The following is a 15898-nucleotide window of genomic DNA, read 5'->3' on the forward strand; positions in this document are numbered from 1 at the left end:
TGACAGACATACATCCGCACATAATAACTAACATACATACATACATACATACATACATACATACAGACACCATAGACCCTCCAAAAAATGCGGGTCTACAGACAGACAGACAGATAAACAGATAGACATGCATACAGTTATTTTTACAGCTTTTAACCTCCAACAGCCACCCAACTTGTCAATATTAGCTTGATCAACTTGATACTACTGCTTATAATAATATAAATGAGAGTTAATTACATTCAATTAAAGTAAACAAGACTTGCTTATCAACATTTACGTCATAAAAAACAGCATATCTGTCAGGTTATAAAGAATCTTCAGCCAGTTATCTTTATTAGTATTTTCATCCTATTAACCAAGCACATTTTAACTTTCAAATTAACATTGCAAGTAAGTTCTGTTGAATAAGTTTAGCTTGTAGGTACTCAGAGAAAGCACACAGAAGAGACAAATGTTTGCAACTTACATGTAAGAAGTTCAAGGTCATCAAAAGCATTATAAGGAATCATATAACACTTTCATTGCACTGTTTACACAGATTGCATAATTGCTATAAATAGCACATGAGGAATCTTACAGTCCAGCTTTACCAGATAAAAACCATTACTTTGACCACTCTTTTAATTGATCACTCTATTTTTTCCTCAAAAAGTAATTTTATTTTATCTTTACCAAGTCAACCATAAATGGAAATTGCAACTTTCTCTATCTCTATTTATTTGACCAACCTACCATGACAAACTATTATGAGCAATTTCTTTTAGATAACATACAGAGCAAAAAGATATGACGGTTCAGAATATGTCAAAGTTGGGATTCAGGAAAGTTGCCTTTACATGTTTTAATCCTCCAAGATGGTAAGCATTTCACCATGAACTGTCAAAAAAGTTGAACATTCTAATAATTCTACACTAAAATTATTTTGGCTTTGTTGATATCCTCATTAATTCAATTATTTAAAATTATATTAATTATTTTTTTCTGGGTGAACTGATAGGGTTTATACAGTACAGGAGTTACATACAATGTAAGTCAAATTCAGTTAAAACATCAATTACCGTCTAACATTGCATCATTCCTATAAATAGCACCACAGCCTGGAACAGCACAATCATAATCTGCTCATTCACACAGGCAGTACTTGACTTTGAATGAATGACCTAATACATTTCACCTATGTACCAAATTTGAAAGCATGACAAAAAGGACAAATTTCAGCTTGAGTTCACAGAGTAATCTTCAGGTCACTCCTAGGAACCTGCACACCCAATTAGAAAGTAATGGCATACACAGTTTCAAAGAAGATTTTTTTAACCAAACATGGCAAAAATTGCCCAAAAATACAAATATGCAAATTGTGTCATAATTTTGATGAATTCTATTTTGAGTTTTCACAAGGTACCTGCACGCCAAATTTTAAAGCGATCCAACCATTGGTTTAAGAGGAAAAGATTTTTTACTAAAATGGCAAAAAAAGAAAAAAATCATTAAAAATAGAGAGCATCAAATATTGACATCAAATCTATATCTTAAATGAGTTGGGCCCAAGGTACCTAAAACCCAAATATGACAATGATCAGATAGTTCCTGAGTTATTGATTTTTGACCATTTTCGCTTTTTTTTCTACCTCATTTGCATATCTATGGGCCTAAAAAGTTCATTTTAAGAACGGCACATCTACATCATATATGGCATCACTACACCAAAAATCAGCTCAATACGTGCAGCGCTTTTTGAGTTTTTGCGTTGGACGGACAGACATCCATCCATACATACATACATACATACATACACAGATACATACAGACAGACATCTCACATACAGACTTTTTTCAACCATATGACCTCCCATTGCCATATATGTATGGCAAATGGGAGGTAAAAATTAAAAAAAAAAGTTTCTCAAAATCATATTTTTCATCTACACAACAAATACCAAATCAGTAAGTACTGCGGTTCTCAAGATATTTGAGTGGACGGACGCCTCACAAACGGACATACATACATACATACATACAGACTGACGCCGGACGGATACCCATCCCAATAGCTTCTATAGACTTTAGTCTATAGTAGCTTATAAAAACTGCCCATCCCTGGGGATATCGCTTATGACATGAAACCTGGAAGCCCCGGTCTCTGCAGCAGCTAGCCCTGCGTACCGTGCTGTGTGTTTCGGGCGTTACACGGCAGCTAGCTCTGAATATACCCATACTATTACTATGGGCCATAGGGAGCTCCGGCCAAGCACGCACACCGTACACACGGTCTACGGTCGACGGTCTAGACTACAAGGTGCTCGGAATGTCAAATCCACAGTAAGGAAAATGCGGGAAGGTATGAAGCGGTTTGGTCTCTCACGCATAAAGCCAATAAATTCGACATATTTCATCGCATACGGCTATTTTGTTCTCCTATCACATAGGGACACTCTACAAACGCTTGGATCATCTCTCCCCCCTCGAAGCGATCACAGTCACTCGTGGTCTTTTCAACTCTGGGACTATTCGCCCTATAGACGTGTGCACATAATCGAGAAAAAACCCTCGCTTAAATATACACACGTCTATGGGGCGAATAGTCCCAGAGCTGAATAGACCACGAGTGACTGTGAAGCGATGAGCCAAGCGCCCGGACGCTGATTCTTGTGTGCTGGACACGTCGGCTGTCTTCGGACACGATTTAAAATAAGGAAACACAAAACATAAGATGTTATATAAATGACTGAAACAACAAACGTACAAACGTAGACCAAATCAAGCACGGAACGTGAACGAATCTATTCAAATTGTACACTACAGCATCATTTCACTCGCATGACCTATGTTCACTACGTGCTGAGCAGCTGAGAACGGCAGTCAAAGATTGCTATTTTGAATAATCTATTTAAATTTATGCACACTGGAAATGTGCAAGTTTCTCGTCAGCTGCTCCACATCTTCAATTATTAAATTTGTCTTTAAACATCACGGAACATGAAGATTTCAATAATTTTTATCATTACTGGTGAAATTCTTCACCGAGTCCCAACTATGAAATATAATATCTTTACCCGGGCTGATGCATGCCGATAGCAAAACCGTACATAGAGTTTTACAGGACGATTATTTATACAACTGACTGCCTACATTCTTGTTCACGTCCTTGTCATGGCGGAGAGCGATCACTCAATGAACGAATAGTGAGAGTGGTTATGCTGACACCCTGACCCCAACACATACCGCACCGCCAGTACTGTTGTGCTGGTAAGGGTGCAATTTTTGGAAATCCCCCACTATGGCAATAGAAAGGAAAAGGGTTGAGCACTCATTCCAATGATGTGTTGATGCTGATTACGGGTACATATACTGGTGAGAACTTTGCGTAGCACATGTAGAGCCATGACTGTCACAAATTGAGTGTCAACGATACACATTTAGGGCATGGGTGTACATGCAAACCCCACACCAACTTAGGATCAGAAACTTATCTGTTCTAAGATAAACTCTGGAAACATATTGCTTGTACTGCCACTGTGTGTTTTGTTGTCACACAATTTCATTGTTTCCAAGCAATTGGTTCAGCAAATCGGCGTGATTACTTTCGTTGTAATTCTTTATGTAAAAAAAATTACAAACCTTTCTTTACACCACAAAATTGTGAACACTGAACACGTATCTTTTCAACCAAGCAAATTAAAAAGAAAGAATGAAAATACTTTTGTTTAACAAAATGCAAAAATATCAATATGTCTGTGTTTTTACTTACTTTCACTGATTCTTTCCAAAGATGAAATAAAATATTCATCACAGACAACAGCTAGTCCAGCAAACATGTAGAGGGACAGCAAAACATGTAATATCATAGCACCATGTCTGCGTTGGCTGAATGTGAAAACATCTACTGGAAACTGATTGATGGCCGGTGGTGAGCAATTTGGAAATAATTCATGTCTGTTCACATCTGTTGTGGAATCACTGACGTTTGATTGACTTGTGGAAGAGTTTTGGGGACTGCTTGTAGTATAGGTACTCTCATTTGATAATCTTGGTCTTGATTGTGTCAGCTCCACTGTGAATATGATGAAAGTTATCATTAATGTCACTTTATGAAAACTTGAAAGCACACTAGGCTTTTGGGGAATATTTGCTATGTTCTAAAAAAGAGAGCTTTTGGTTAATAGAGATATGTACATTTATTTTATGAATTTAGAAACACCTATAGGTATTCCTTCTAACATCTTAATGTATTGGCATAATATTCTTTATATTGTTATTCCACTTGATAAAGTTTTTTTGCTTCCTTTAAAAATAACCATTGAATTTTCGATACAAATGTATTATAAAGATTTTACCTACAAATCGCTTATTACACACTTAGGGATTGATTGTACACACAGGTCAATTTTGGAACTCTGTAAAGAAGTGGAGTTATGACATTACACAGACAAAATTATTGTTGAATGATATGAATTGTATCCTTGGGGACATAGATACTACAGCTAACACAATTATTAACTTTGTTTTTCTTATGGGATGATTTTATATATTCAAATGTAGATACACGAATTCAGTTCCAAGTTTTGTTAATTTTAAACATTATGCAAGGTCAGTGTACAATACAGAAAAATGCATAGCATTGTCAAATGACGCACTGGAAAAAACATACACAAAAGTGAGGGACATTTATTACACATTTTGCCTCATAGTTGTGATTTATAAATGTTTGTTTTTGTTCTGTTTTCATTTGTTTGTGCTGTTTTCATGGTTGCTGTTTAACTGTTAAATAAATAAAAAATAAAAAAATAAAATGAAAAAAAAGAAAGCTTTTAGTAAAGTGTTGTTGTCAGAAAAGCAGGTTTTACAACAAACAACCAAATACTAGTATTCAGTGATAAAAAACGATTGACATGAAAATGGTCCTATTGCGCAATGCAATTACAAGATCCCTAGAGAAAAGGCTAACGATATTTCTTAGTTGATGCAGGAAATATTTTTCACAACAAATATATTTAATTTACAAATTAAATCTATAATAATACATCACCTGACTTTTGCTTATGAGTGACTCTTTTGAAAATTCTGTTGGTCAAATATCAACAGAAACTGACGAATTTTATTTAGAGCTGTACACTGGATAAATGAATTCTCAAACAAACCTATACATCATTATACTCATCTCCTAATTACGCAGTATTAACATAATATAAGTTTGATGCAGTGAATTATGTTTATTTCATCTTGAATGCAGTGATTATTTTTCTTTTTTTGGTTTAGTTTTAAACAATTGTAATTGTATTTTGATGCTTCTACTAATGTTCCACCTGTAGTGGGTTTCTGATTTTAAAATGTTGCAATGAGTAAATAAATATATAAAGAAATGGTGGTAGATGAATAGATAAATAAAATTTGAATATCGGTAAATAAATGATATAAAACCCTGATTGAATATAACATTTTACTTGCAAAACTTGTAAGCTGTTATCAATGAATGCAAGTCTTAAAGCTTTGTCCACTTTGCAAGATAAATCATTTTCAAATTATTTTTGAATAACTCATGTCGCTGCATTCCTGTTTCCTCACTGGAATACTAATGACAGTTCTAACATTAGTAGCAAGTGAACAAACAATTTGATCACAAACAAACTGGAACATGTTCATGTATGATTACAAAAGAGCCTAGAGTATTGTAAATCAAATAAATGGAACAATGATGGTTGAAAATGGTACACAGGCCCTGAAGACAATAAAATTCATGACACTTTAGCATTCATTTGAAATATATTTATTATAAGAAACAGGATTGTGGGGTTGTACGCTTTGTGTATTTCATGCTTTGCATCAGAATTATCGAATCAATTGTCCTGCAAGTGATTTCAAAGTGTATGTACCAGATGTTTGAGAGAAAAATACAGTTTATGTTGCCATAAACGGCTAGAATCAAACAACGACATTCCGTATGGTTTTGGTTAAAATATGATTTTACTTTCAGAACAGGGTGCGTGTTGCTAAAAGCATATGGAATAAACACAATAAAGGGTTTTACTGGCAGCATGGTTTGCCCACTTCCGATGGCAAATAACATGAGGAGAAACAGAAATAACATTTTATAACTTTAGGTTGATGTGCATTGTGACTATTGGACAATTATAACTGATTGACATTCAACTACGTTAATATAAATACCAATTTTTTTCCCGCCCTGCTGAGCTAACATGCAGAAGGCATCTACAAATATTGATTCCAAAACCTACTTACACATGGTCAACAGTGTTTAAATCTGACCACTGACCTTTCTAGAATATAATTACAACTAAGAAATACCATTGAAAACTATATATTTTGCAGATGACATCAATTTCAAATAAAAAGTATAAAAATATGGCTCCCATATGTGAATGTCAAAGTACCTGTATGTGAATACAGATCAGGTACAGGGACATAAATATAGGTTTCTGTCTACCAGTACAATATTCTCTGAATGAAAATTTTAGTGAAGGTCTTTTGGTGATATTAATAGATTACATCAGTTCTGCTTTCAATGTATAAAAAAAAATGTAAAAGTAACTGGTTTGTTTATTGCCTATCATTGTGTCTTTCTCTCTTTGTCTGAAAAAAGCAACTGTCAGAGCACTTCATGTTTATGGTTTTAGATGCTAAGGTTTGCTCTAAAAGGTTTGTTTTGTCAAATTGTGAAATAATTACCGATACTCTGTGCTTTGGGATACTTACATCAATTCTGGTAAAAAATACTCTTCTTGAATTGATTCATTAAGGAAGCAATGGCTTTATGTGTGTCTTTTCAGTGATGATTTTTGCACTATCTTTGTTTTGTATGTCAATTGTAAGTTTTTAATTGTTCTACTCCTGAAAGCATGTTGAAATACTTAACACACTATTTAGTACATCAACACGGCGTCAATACACAGATACATGTTGAACCTCGTACCACACTATTTAGTACATCAACACGGCGTCAATACACAGATACATGTTGAACCTCGTACCACACTATTTAGTCCACCAACACGGCGTCAAATATATGTTGAAACACTTACCACACTATTTAGTCCACCAACACGGCGTCAGATATATGTTGAAACACTTACCACACTATTTAGTCCATCAACACGGCGTCAATACACAGATACATGTTGAAACTCTTACCACACTATTTAGTCCACCAACACGGCGTCAGATATATGTTGAAACACTTACCACACTATTTAGTCCACCAACACAGCGTCAAATATATGTTGAAACACTTACCACACTATTTAGTCCACCAACACGGCGTCAGATATATGTTGAAACACTTACCACATTATTTAATCCACCAACACAGCGTCAGATATATGTTGAAACACTTACCACACTATTTAATCCACCAACACGGCGTCAATACACAGATACATGTTGAAACTCTTACCACACTATTTAGTCCACCAACACAGCGTCAGATATATGTTAAAACACTTACAACATTATTTAGTCCATCAACATGGCATCAATACACAGATACATGTAAAATGCACCATTGTTCTGAATTCTAGTGTGGACTGCCATAGAATTCACATGTCATCAATAATTTTACACATGTATAGACTGAGTTGACATGCTGAATACTGTGTATCTCAACATGCTTCAATGGGAAGTAAAACATGAAACTGTCATTGACATACATAACAAAATCAGTGATAACAATCATTAAAAGCTTTAGCTTACAGATGACAACAATACTAGTCGTTCAAATTATGATTGTAATGGCATATTTGTATGGGGGGTGGGGGGGTGGTGTCACATTGACAGTATTTTTGGTTGTTTTAAATATCTACGATTTCCTCCAAAATGTCTTACACTACAACTTTTATACATACTTATGGACTTATGGTATAAAATGTTAACTCATTTTTACTTGTTCAAATTATGATAAAATTTGCACAAATGGTGTGCATCCAATTGTTTTGAAATTCTGCTCGTGAATACTCTGTACGTTCTTTACTTGTTCAAATTTTGTGTACACTAACAGGTTTTATTTATAAGATATATCATTTTTATGTTGGCAAAAGCTGTTTCGGAAGTTGGCTGACTCAACAACTCTGTCATTTGCTGTTTGGGTTCTTGAGGTTGCTATCATTCTTGTCAGTTGAATTTTAAATGAAATCACACATATTGTGCTTTTGAAATTGTTTTCTGTTGAGAAATAGAACACCTTTTCTAACATTCCTGGCCTCTGGGAGTTTGGGATTGATGGTGTAGGAAAAATTGATCCCACACTCTCAGAAATCGTCCCGCACTGTGTGTAAATGAGCATACATGAAAGCGGTATATATTACATCAGTTCCGATTGGATAATATATGGCCTTTAATTTACTCCAAGTGCAAAATATTATCCAATGGCAAGATGAGTAGCATGAGGACCAGAACTACAAAGTAAGCAGGTCACATGTACAATGCAGTGGCAGAGTACTCTACTTCGTTGGTGACAGACTCACAAAAGACATATGGCTGAATTTTCCAAATAACTATTCAAACAGTACTTGAAAGAAGTAGAAGAACATTGCAAAATCGCCAATATTCTGCCTGTGAGCATAGCGTGTGACCTGAGACAAATTTGGGACTATATTTAGTGACATGGAATAATGTGTGGCTACGAAGTAGGATAGTCACAGACAGTTGAAATAATCATTGAATGTTTCCTGTATGAATTTAACTCATTCTGTGGTCATGTGAGAAAAAGAATCTCACACACCAAGGACCTGGGATCAGATTTCTCATACTCATTGGGGATATTTTAAAATTGTACGTCTCACACTCGCCTGCGGCATGTGTGAGAAATCTGATACCAGGTACTTGTATGGGGTGAGAACACTGCCAAAATTATCTTAAAATTTTCTTTAAACTTATTTCATCATAATTATTCCATTATTTGGTGATTTGGTCATAATTATTTCAGCATTTGGTAATTATTGTGCCATAATTTGATCATGATTTGGACATGATTATGACATGATTATGAACTTAAATAATTTCATAATAATGTCAAGAAAATGTCGTAATTATGACCAAATAATCGCATAACAATGGCCAAATAATGACACAAAAATGACCCAATCACCAAATAATGGCATAATAATGATACGTTCAAAATCAAGACATCAATGCTGAATAATGGCAAAACAAACTAATTACGAAATAAGTTCATAATCATGTCATAATCATGTCATAATAATATCCAAATAATGATCAAATTATGGAATAATAATCGCCAAATGCTGAAATAATTATGACCAAATCACCAAATAATGAAATAATAATGATGAAATAAGTTTAAAGAAAGATTTCAAGATAATTTTGGCAGTGTTCTCACCCCATATAGTTGGAGTATGGGATTCTATTAATCCACATACTTGTATTTGATATAGTGCTAGAGTGACTAACTTGTTATGAAGTAACTGAAACTAGAACCTTTACATTTTCAGTGCATTACTTCAACAATTAAGACAGAAGGGCTTTTCTTTAGTGGGAGTAAAATATTCTTCCAGTAGTTGTGGCTGTCAAGTTGCCTATTGGCAGATATTGATGTCATATTTTGGACAAAGGATTAAAAGAAGCAACTTCTACGGTCATTGTATGATCTTATTTACACAGGTATATATGATCAAGTGAAGAAATTGTAAATGTTTAATTAAATGCTATTGGTCAAAAATTCTGCAGAACAGCTGTTCCGCCTTTATTGGTGATACAGGATGTACATGAGAGTACTGAATTCATGTTTGGTTCAAGTGGCATTATCTATTTTTAAAATATTTTTAAAAATCTTATTTAAATGACAACAGTAAATATTTGACGCATGCAGAAAAAGTAAAAACTAGAAAAAAAACAAACAATGGTTTCCAATGAAACTTGCAGAGCCATGTTTCATAATGTTTGTTTTTGAAGTGATATGTTCTACAGCCAATTTATACAATTAAACTTTTAGTAGAATGACCTTAGTTTTGAATAACACTTATGAAGTATAAAATTGGTGTGATTGCAAAGTTATTAATTCTGTGAGGGTACTGTGTTCAATAGTCAGCTTTAAATAAGTTTTGTTATAATGTTGGTACATATTTAAGCAATAAAGCACACCAAGCGATGGTACACCACGAGATTTTGACCAGTTCAAGACATATTTGCACTAGCGAAAGCGAGTGCATATATGAAGTGAACTGGTCAAAATCGAGTGGTATACCGTCGCTGGGTGTGATTTATTGCTATTATATCATAACAGTATATTAAAATTCTGGCATAGAAAGTCAAAAAAAGGATTTTGTTTATATATATATATATATATATATATATATATATATATATATATATATATATATATATATATATATATATATATATATATATATATATATATATATATATATATGTATAGGATAAAGCCCGAGTACGAGGGCTCTTCTGGTATATAAAGTCCAACCCAACGATAAAATGTCGAGGCCGCAGGCCGAGACATTTTATCGTAGGGTTGGACTTTATATACCAGAAGAGCCCGAGTATGAGGGTTTTATCCGACTTAAAAACTATCGCCCCTAACTGATATATTTTCGTTTTCAATGTGTTTACGTCAACCGTCCCCTTTGTCAATGTAACATGTTTAGGATATGAATTAAAACTTTTATTTGTGAAAAAGCTTTCCAATGTAATGGAACATCCTATTTATGCCCTAGGGCACATTAGTTTAAATGCCCTAGGGCACATTAGTTTATATTTGTACCACAGCAGATTTTGTGTTGCAGCTGGTTTCCGCTGTGTAACCAAATTTGAATATTAAACGTACCAGATGTCTACAGATTATGACATGTTCACTTTGATTGGACAGTACTTTACTATGGCGCTGTCATTCGTTTCTGGAATTTGGTGGCCAAGGCTTATGAGTAGATAAAACACCCTGAATTGAGCACTCTGATTGGTCAATCAACAGTAGATAGTTTTTAAATATATATAAACTCTTTTTACCATAATATGGATGTCTATTTTTTTCTTTAAAAATGCGTACCACATAAAATGACATCTCAAGGTGCTGTACAGTGCTGACACAATTTTAAAAAATAACAACATCACAGTTACAATTACATTAAAAACCTCTTCTATAAAGTCTTTACACAATATTTAAAAATATCAAAATTATTTCTACACCTTGGCAGAAGCCTATCCCATAGCATAATGACACTATGACTGATTTTGTGCTTTTTACATCCATCCCCACTGTTTTCACAATGTCTAGTTATATTGACCCACACACATAGAAATAGGGACAACACAAATTATGAAAACGGAGCTTTTGTAATTTTACTATTACTATAATATGTGCATGTGTTGGCCTAATCATTCCTATTGTGTGAATTGAAATGCCGTCTCTTTGGACAAGAAAAGTAACCTATGTCAGTACTATTTCAGGACATATAATAATGTCGACATGAGTAAATATCAATATATAACAACAAACACTGTATGGTATATGTCAAAAAATTGCAGGACACATGCTGGTATAATATGTCACCACTCTGTTTACTTTAATGCCTTAACCTTTCACCTATGGAAATTTACAATACATGTACGGTAGTTTTCATAGGGTATCAGGAAATTGGATGACTTAGGTCTTAATAATAATATTCATAGGCTGTAGCATATAAGAGTTTTGCTTTAACCCTTTCAGGCCTGACTTTCTGGTTACATACATAAATTACCCATGTACATACTGTACTCCATGGGTTCAGGCTTGACATGGTCAATTTTCAATGCAACATTCAAAGCTGGATGTTTTTCTTTAGGAACAGCAAGACAAGTGATTTAAAGGTACACATAGCTCCACTGTGATATGTCTGAGAGACATCAACAGGAATACTTTCTTGATATTCTCTGTCATTTAATAATTTATGTGAGACACTCAATATTGACCACTGAAATTGTAAGTACTACTATTTATAATAATACAATATTACTTGGAGAAAAACTGAATAAGTGCACATCAGGTCATAACACTTAAAAATCAAATGACAATGTTGGAACAAATATGCTCATGATTTCTTCAACAAAAAACCCACAAGTTTGCATATAACACAAATATTATCATCATTGAAACGTTTCTGAATTAAATCACGTAATGTATAGGAACCATTCATATTGATGTTATGCTTTTACAAATAGATTGTTCTAAAAAATATGAAATTTACCTAAAATCATCATTTCAGTATGCATTTTGTTATTATTTTTACGTCTTTGAGGGGTCATCTTCATAAAGATACCGTACATACCAATGTGAAAGCAGTCAGGCAAGAAGTTTGATAAACAATGTATTGACCAAAACTTGAAAGCTATCTGACGAGTGGTTATTAAGAAAATGATGTTTTGACCCACAATGAGCAAATTAATCTGTAAAAGTTTCTCATACGAACATGTATATCTCTGTTCTAGGGTTCAAAGTTCAACCTACGTAAAGTATACATTATGGTAATTAATCAGGTTTCATTTGTGATATATGTCTAGAACAAAGCAATAGAAAGGCTTGTTTCATTATCAAATTCATCTTGTTATAAATCTGTAACAGTTTTTATGGAGAAGTAAAACATAATGCATGTTTCAAACCATTCACAAGGCATCACAGTACATCAACAGCTATCCAATATGCTGTATATGGTGTATTATGTATATAATGCATTTGTACATTTCTATAGAAGAAAGCCATGTTCTTCCTTGAATAAAATCACGGCCACACTACACTGTGTGTCAAGTTGCTCTGTCAGCACATCTCAACAAAGATAGAGGGCACACACATCCTGTCTATGGTGCTGACCAAAGCACAAATGGAGAGAACCTCTTAAACTTTCATTTGAAAATCTTCTGAGAACCAACAAAGGTAAGGCCATTCAATAAATTTTTGGCAGGTTGTCTTCAAAACTACACGTTGAATGATGGGTGATGGCACAGTGGGACTGTGGTGATGGCAATATTACCATAATCAATATATCCTATAGTAGCTGAGGTACACCTTAACAATACATAAACTGTTACCATGTGTTTCTGATTGTTTTCTGAAGATTTCAAACAAAGCAGTCAAAGCGTCATTGATTCTCCATAAACTTACAGTATTCTATTATATTCACTGAGATGTTCAGACAGTGATTGGTCAAATGGCTAGACTGATTTGTTTGACAATTACTGGTAAGGCTGGGATTTACGGTTTTTCAAAAACCTCAACCAATGGTCTAGATAATTGTTGTCAGCTTTAATGGAAGATGTCACTGATTCTTTCAAACAAAATTATGACAGTCTCAAGAAATGTTATATGAACAAATTTTATGTAATCATGATAAAACTTACGGGCCTCGGGCAAAATGAAAAGTCTCATTACAGTTAAAGTGATTTGATAATAGTCTTGAAGGAGAGTGTATTTTTGTGATCATAAATATGAATTGTGTTACAAACTGTAAAACAGGATAATCACTCAAGCTTTAATTTATAGCTATCAGATGAAAAAACATCACAGACAGTAGCTAGTACAAAAATAAGAATATCATGACATTTACTGGTATCTAACCTTTGATACCAAATATACATGTACCTCATTCTTTATAAAATATTTAACAGAAAGAGCAACGGGATAAGTACAATTGTTATAAATTCTTTGGCATAAGGAATGTCAGTGAATAAATTGAGTATATCTTTGACTAAAGTTTTCAGTATTGTAAAGACAGCACATTTTAAAATAGCAATAGGTAACATGTCTGTATTCCATGCACACATATTGTCTCCACTGATGTTATGTCAGTATTATATGCTTTATTGATTTTTTTCACTGAAAAGTGAATTGAGAAACAATTCTTAAATTACAACAGCTTTCACTTTCACACACAAATCCATGGATCATAATTATCATCAGGAAAAATATATAAAGGTAGAAGACCTTCAAAGTTTTCGCCGTAAAACAATAAACAGTAATGACACAATAAACAAGAAAAGTCTTGCGTGTGAGAGATGATTTTGATTATGAAATAAATGGACAAGACGTGTATATTTATTGAGAATAACAAAACCAGACATCAATAAATGCTGGTATTCAGTTAAAATGCCAAGAGATTTAACAGAGTTGAGAACAAATTTGAGATTGGATTTACAAGTAAGAATAATACCTATATCAAAGTTAGGATCTTATGATGGCTAGCCATGCATTTGTGGGCAAAGTTTTATATTATGGAACTAATCAAAATGAATATCTATTTAGTCTGTATATTGGTATAAGTGCATGGCAACTTGATTAGATTTGATCACTTTTAAACCACTGCATATATAGTCCTGAAGTTTGGTATTCTAGGGAATAAATTTTCACATCTGTAACTTTCAAGTACAAGTATTGTACTCAGAAGTATAGCATTCAGAGACGTACACATTGAAATCTCAATGTACAGTAAATGACGGTATTCAGTTTGTAGTATGAGACGCTATGCTACAGAGAGTATGTCAACCATAATTTTAACTTAAATCAGTTCAAAACAATTAAACCACTGAATTTTGTGTCATTATGCAGCATCAACTTATGTCTTGTCTAGTATGTCCTGCAAAAATATGTGGCCAACATTTGAAAATGCATGAATAATAGAATCAACTAATAGCAATGTATGCAAGACAGCCGAAGTGAAATATTAAGTGATCAATAAAGGTTTGTGACCTAGAAACAGTCTAACTAATTGTCCAGTACATTTATTGAAGTAACCTTTCTATATACCACTGTTCAATAGGTTGCATTTCTGCACAAGCTACCAGCTGTCATCAGATTATCTTGATATTTGCAGACTGAATGTACATACAATGGTATCTGCTCAAATCATCAAATATGGTTCTGACACTGCAGAGAAAATGATGAGAAGAATTCTAATGAGATGTTCAGTCCTAAGGGAGGTCAAGAATGTTCATGTGAAACTAAACATAAAATCAGCTTTCTAAAAAAATTAAAAATCTTGGAGTGAAATTAAAGCATATAAGTGAAATATATGTAATGTCATTGTGCGCCATACTGTCAGATAGCACCTGTTCAATTAATCCTTCCTAAGTGTGATAACTTTTTATGAGTACAACAGTTATACTATTGAAAACATCAACATTTGACATTTAATCACTACTTCCTTCAGCAATTTCCATTGTTGACTAATTTCTAATTATTTCATACAAAAAAAGTTTGAAAGCAATGTAATAATGGTTATATCACCAATTTTTTAACAGAGTTCGTTTTTACCATAATATAACTGACAACGAAATGCTATAATGCAGACAATGATATTACCCAGTATTAAATTTAAAAATATGAATAAAAAATTATATATTACAACAGGTTTTTGACCAGCTTACTGTTATCACAATTCAAAAATGTAAAATACATGCACATATTTACAATTCAGCTGCCATATTGACCCATTTACTATTACATGAATGATTATTTACTTCACAAAGTATGTCTTTAAACTATACAGAGTGGATACCATATTGTTTTGGGGTAGTTAAAGCCAATCCGTAAATTATATAAACAGAGTTGATTGATTCTACCCATCATATATTTTTAATTATAGTAAAACTAAATAAGTAGTCAATAGTCAGTTGATCATTTTATTTCTTTGTCTATATTAGTACATATTGCTGGAATTGAAAGTTAGTTCTGCATAGATCAGTAAAGTTCATGTTCATTTACAGTGTGTTCAGTTTCATTCTGGACAAATTTCCCTTCGATTCACTAGTTTTGGTCAGCTATATTCCCATAAGGAATAATATAAGGGTGTGTACTTTCTCTTGTTGATAATTAATATTCTATAAATTTGATGGAGTTTTGAAAACTGTGATGTGAAACTCCATTTTATGACAACACATGTGAAAT

The 15898-nt window shown here is 33.4% G+C and overlaps 1 protein-coding gene and 1 non-coding gene across 4 annotated transcripts in view; one reads left to right on the plus strand and one right to left on the minus strand.

Moving 5' to 3' along the window:
* Window positions 1–15898, minus strand: part of LOC139122100 (sodium/potassium/calcium exchanger 5-like) — a 33667-nt gene that overhangs the window by 15034 nt on the left and 2735 nt on the right. For all 3 annotated transcript variants that reach the window (XM_070687489.1, XM_070687488.1, XM_070687487.1), the window contains one exon: window positions 3752–4054. In XM_070687489.1, the coding sequence (XP_070543590.1) occupies window positions 3752–4054 (303 nt within the window). The remainder of the gene's footprint in view (window positions 1–3751; window positions 4055–15898) is intronic.
* Window positions 3142–3272, plus strand: LOC139122260 (U4atac minor spliceosomal RNA). Its single transcript, XR_011549421.1, has one exon. It is a non-coding gene; the product is annotated as a U4atac minor spliceosomal RNA (small nuclear RNA).

Source organism: Ptychodera flava, chromosome 21 (genome assembly GCF_041260155.1).
Source record: "Ptychodera flava strain L36383 chromosome 21, AS_Pfla_20210202, whole genome shotgun sequence".
Classification (NCBI taxonomy): domain Eukaryota; kingdom Metazoa; phylum Hemichordata; class Enteropneusta; family Ptychoderidae; genus Ptychodera; species Ptychodera flava.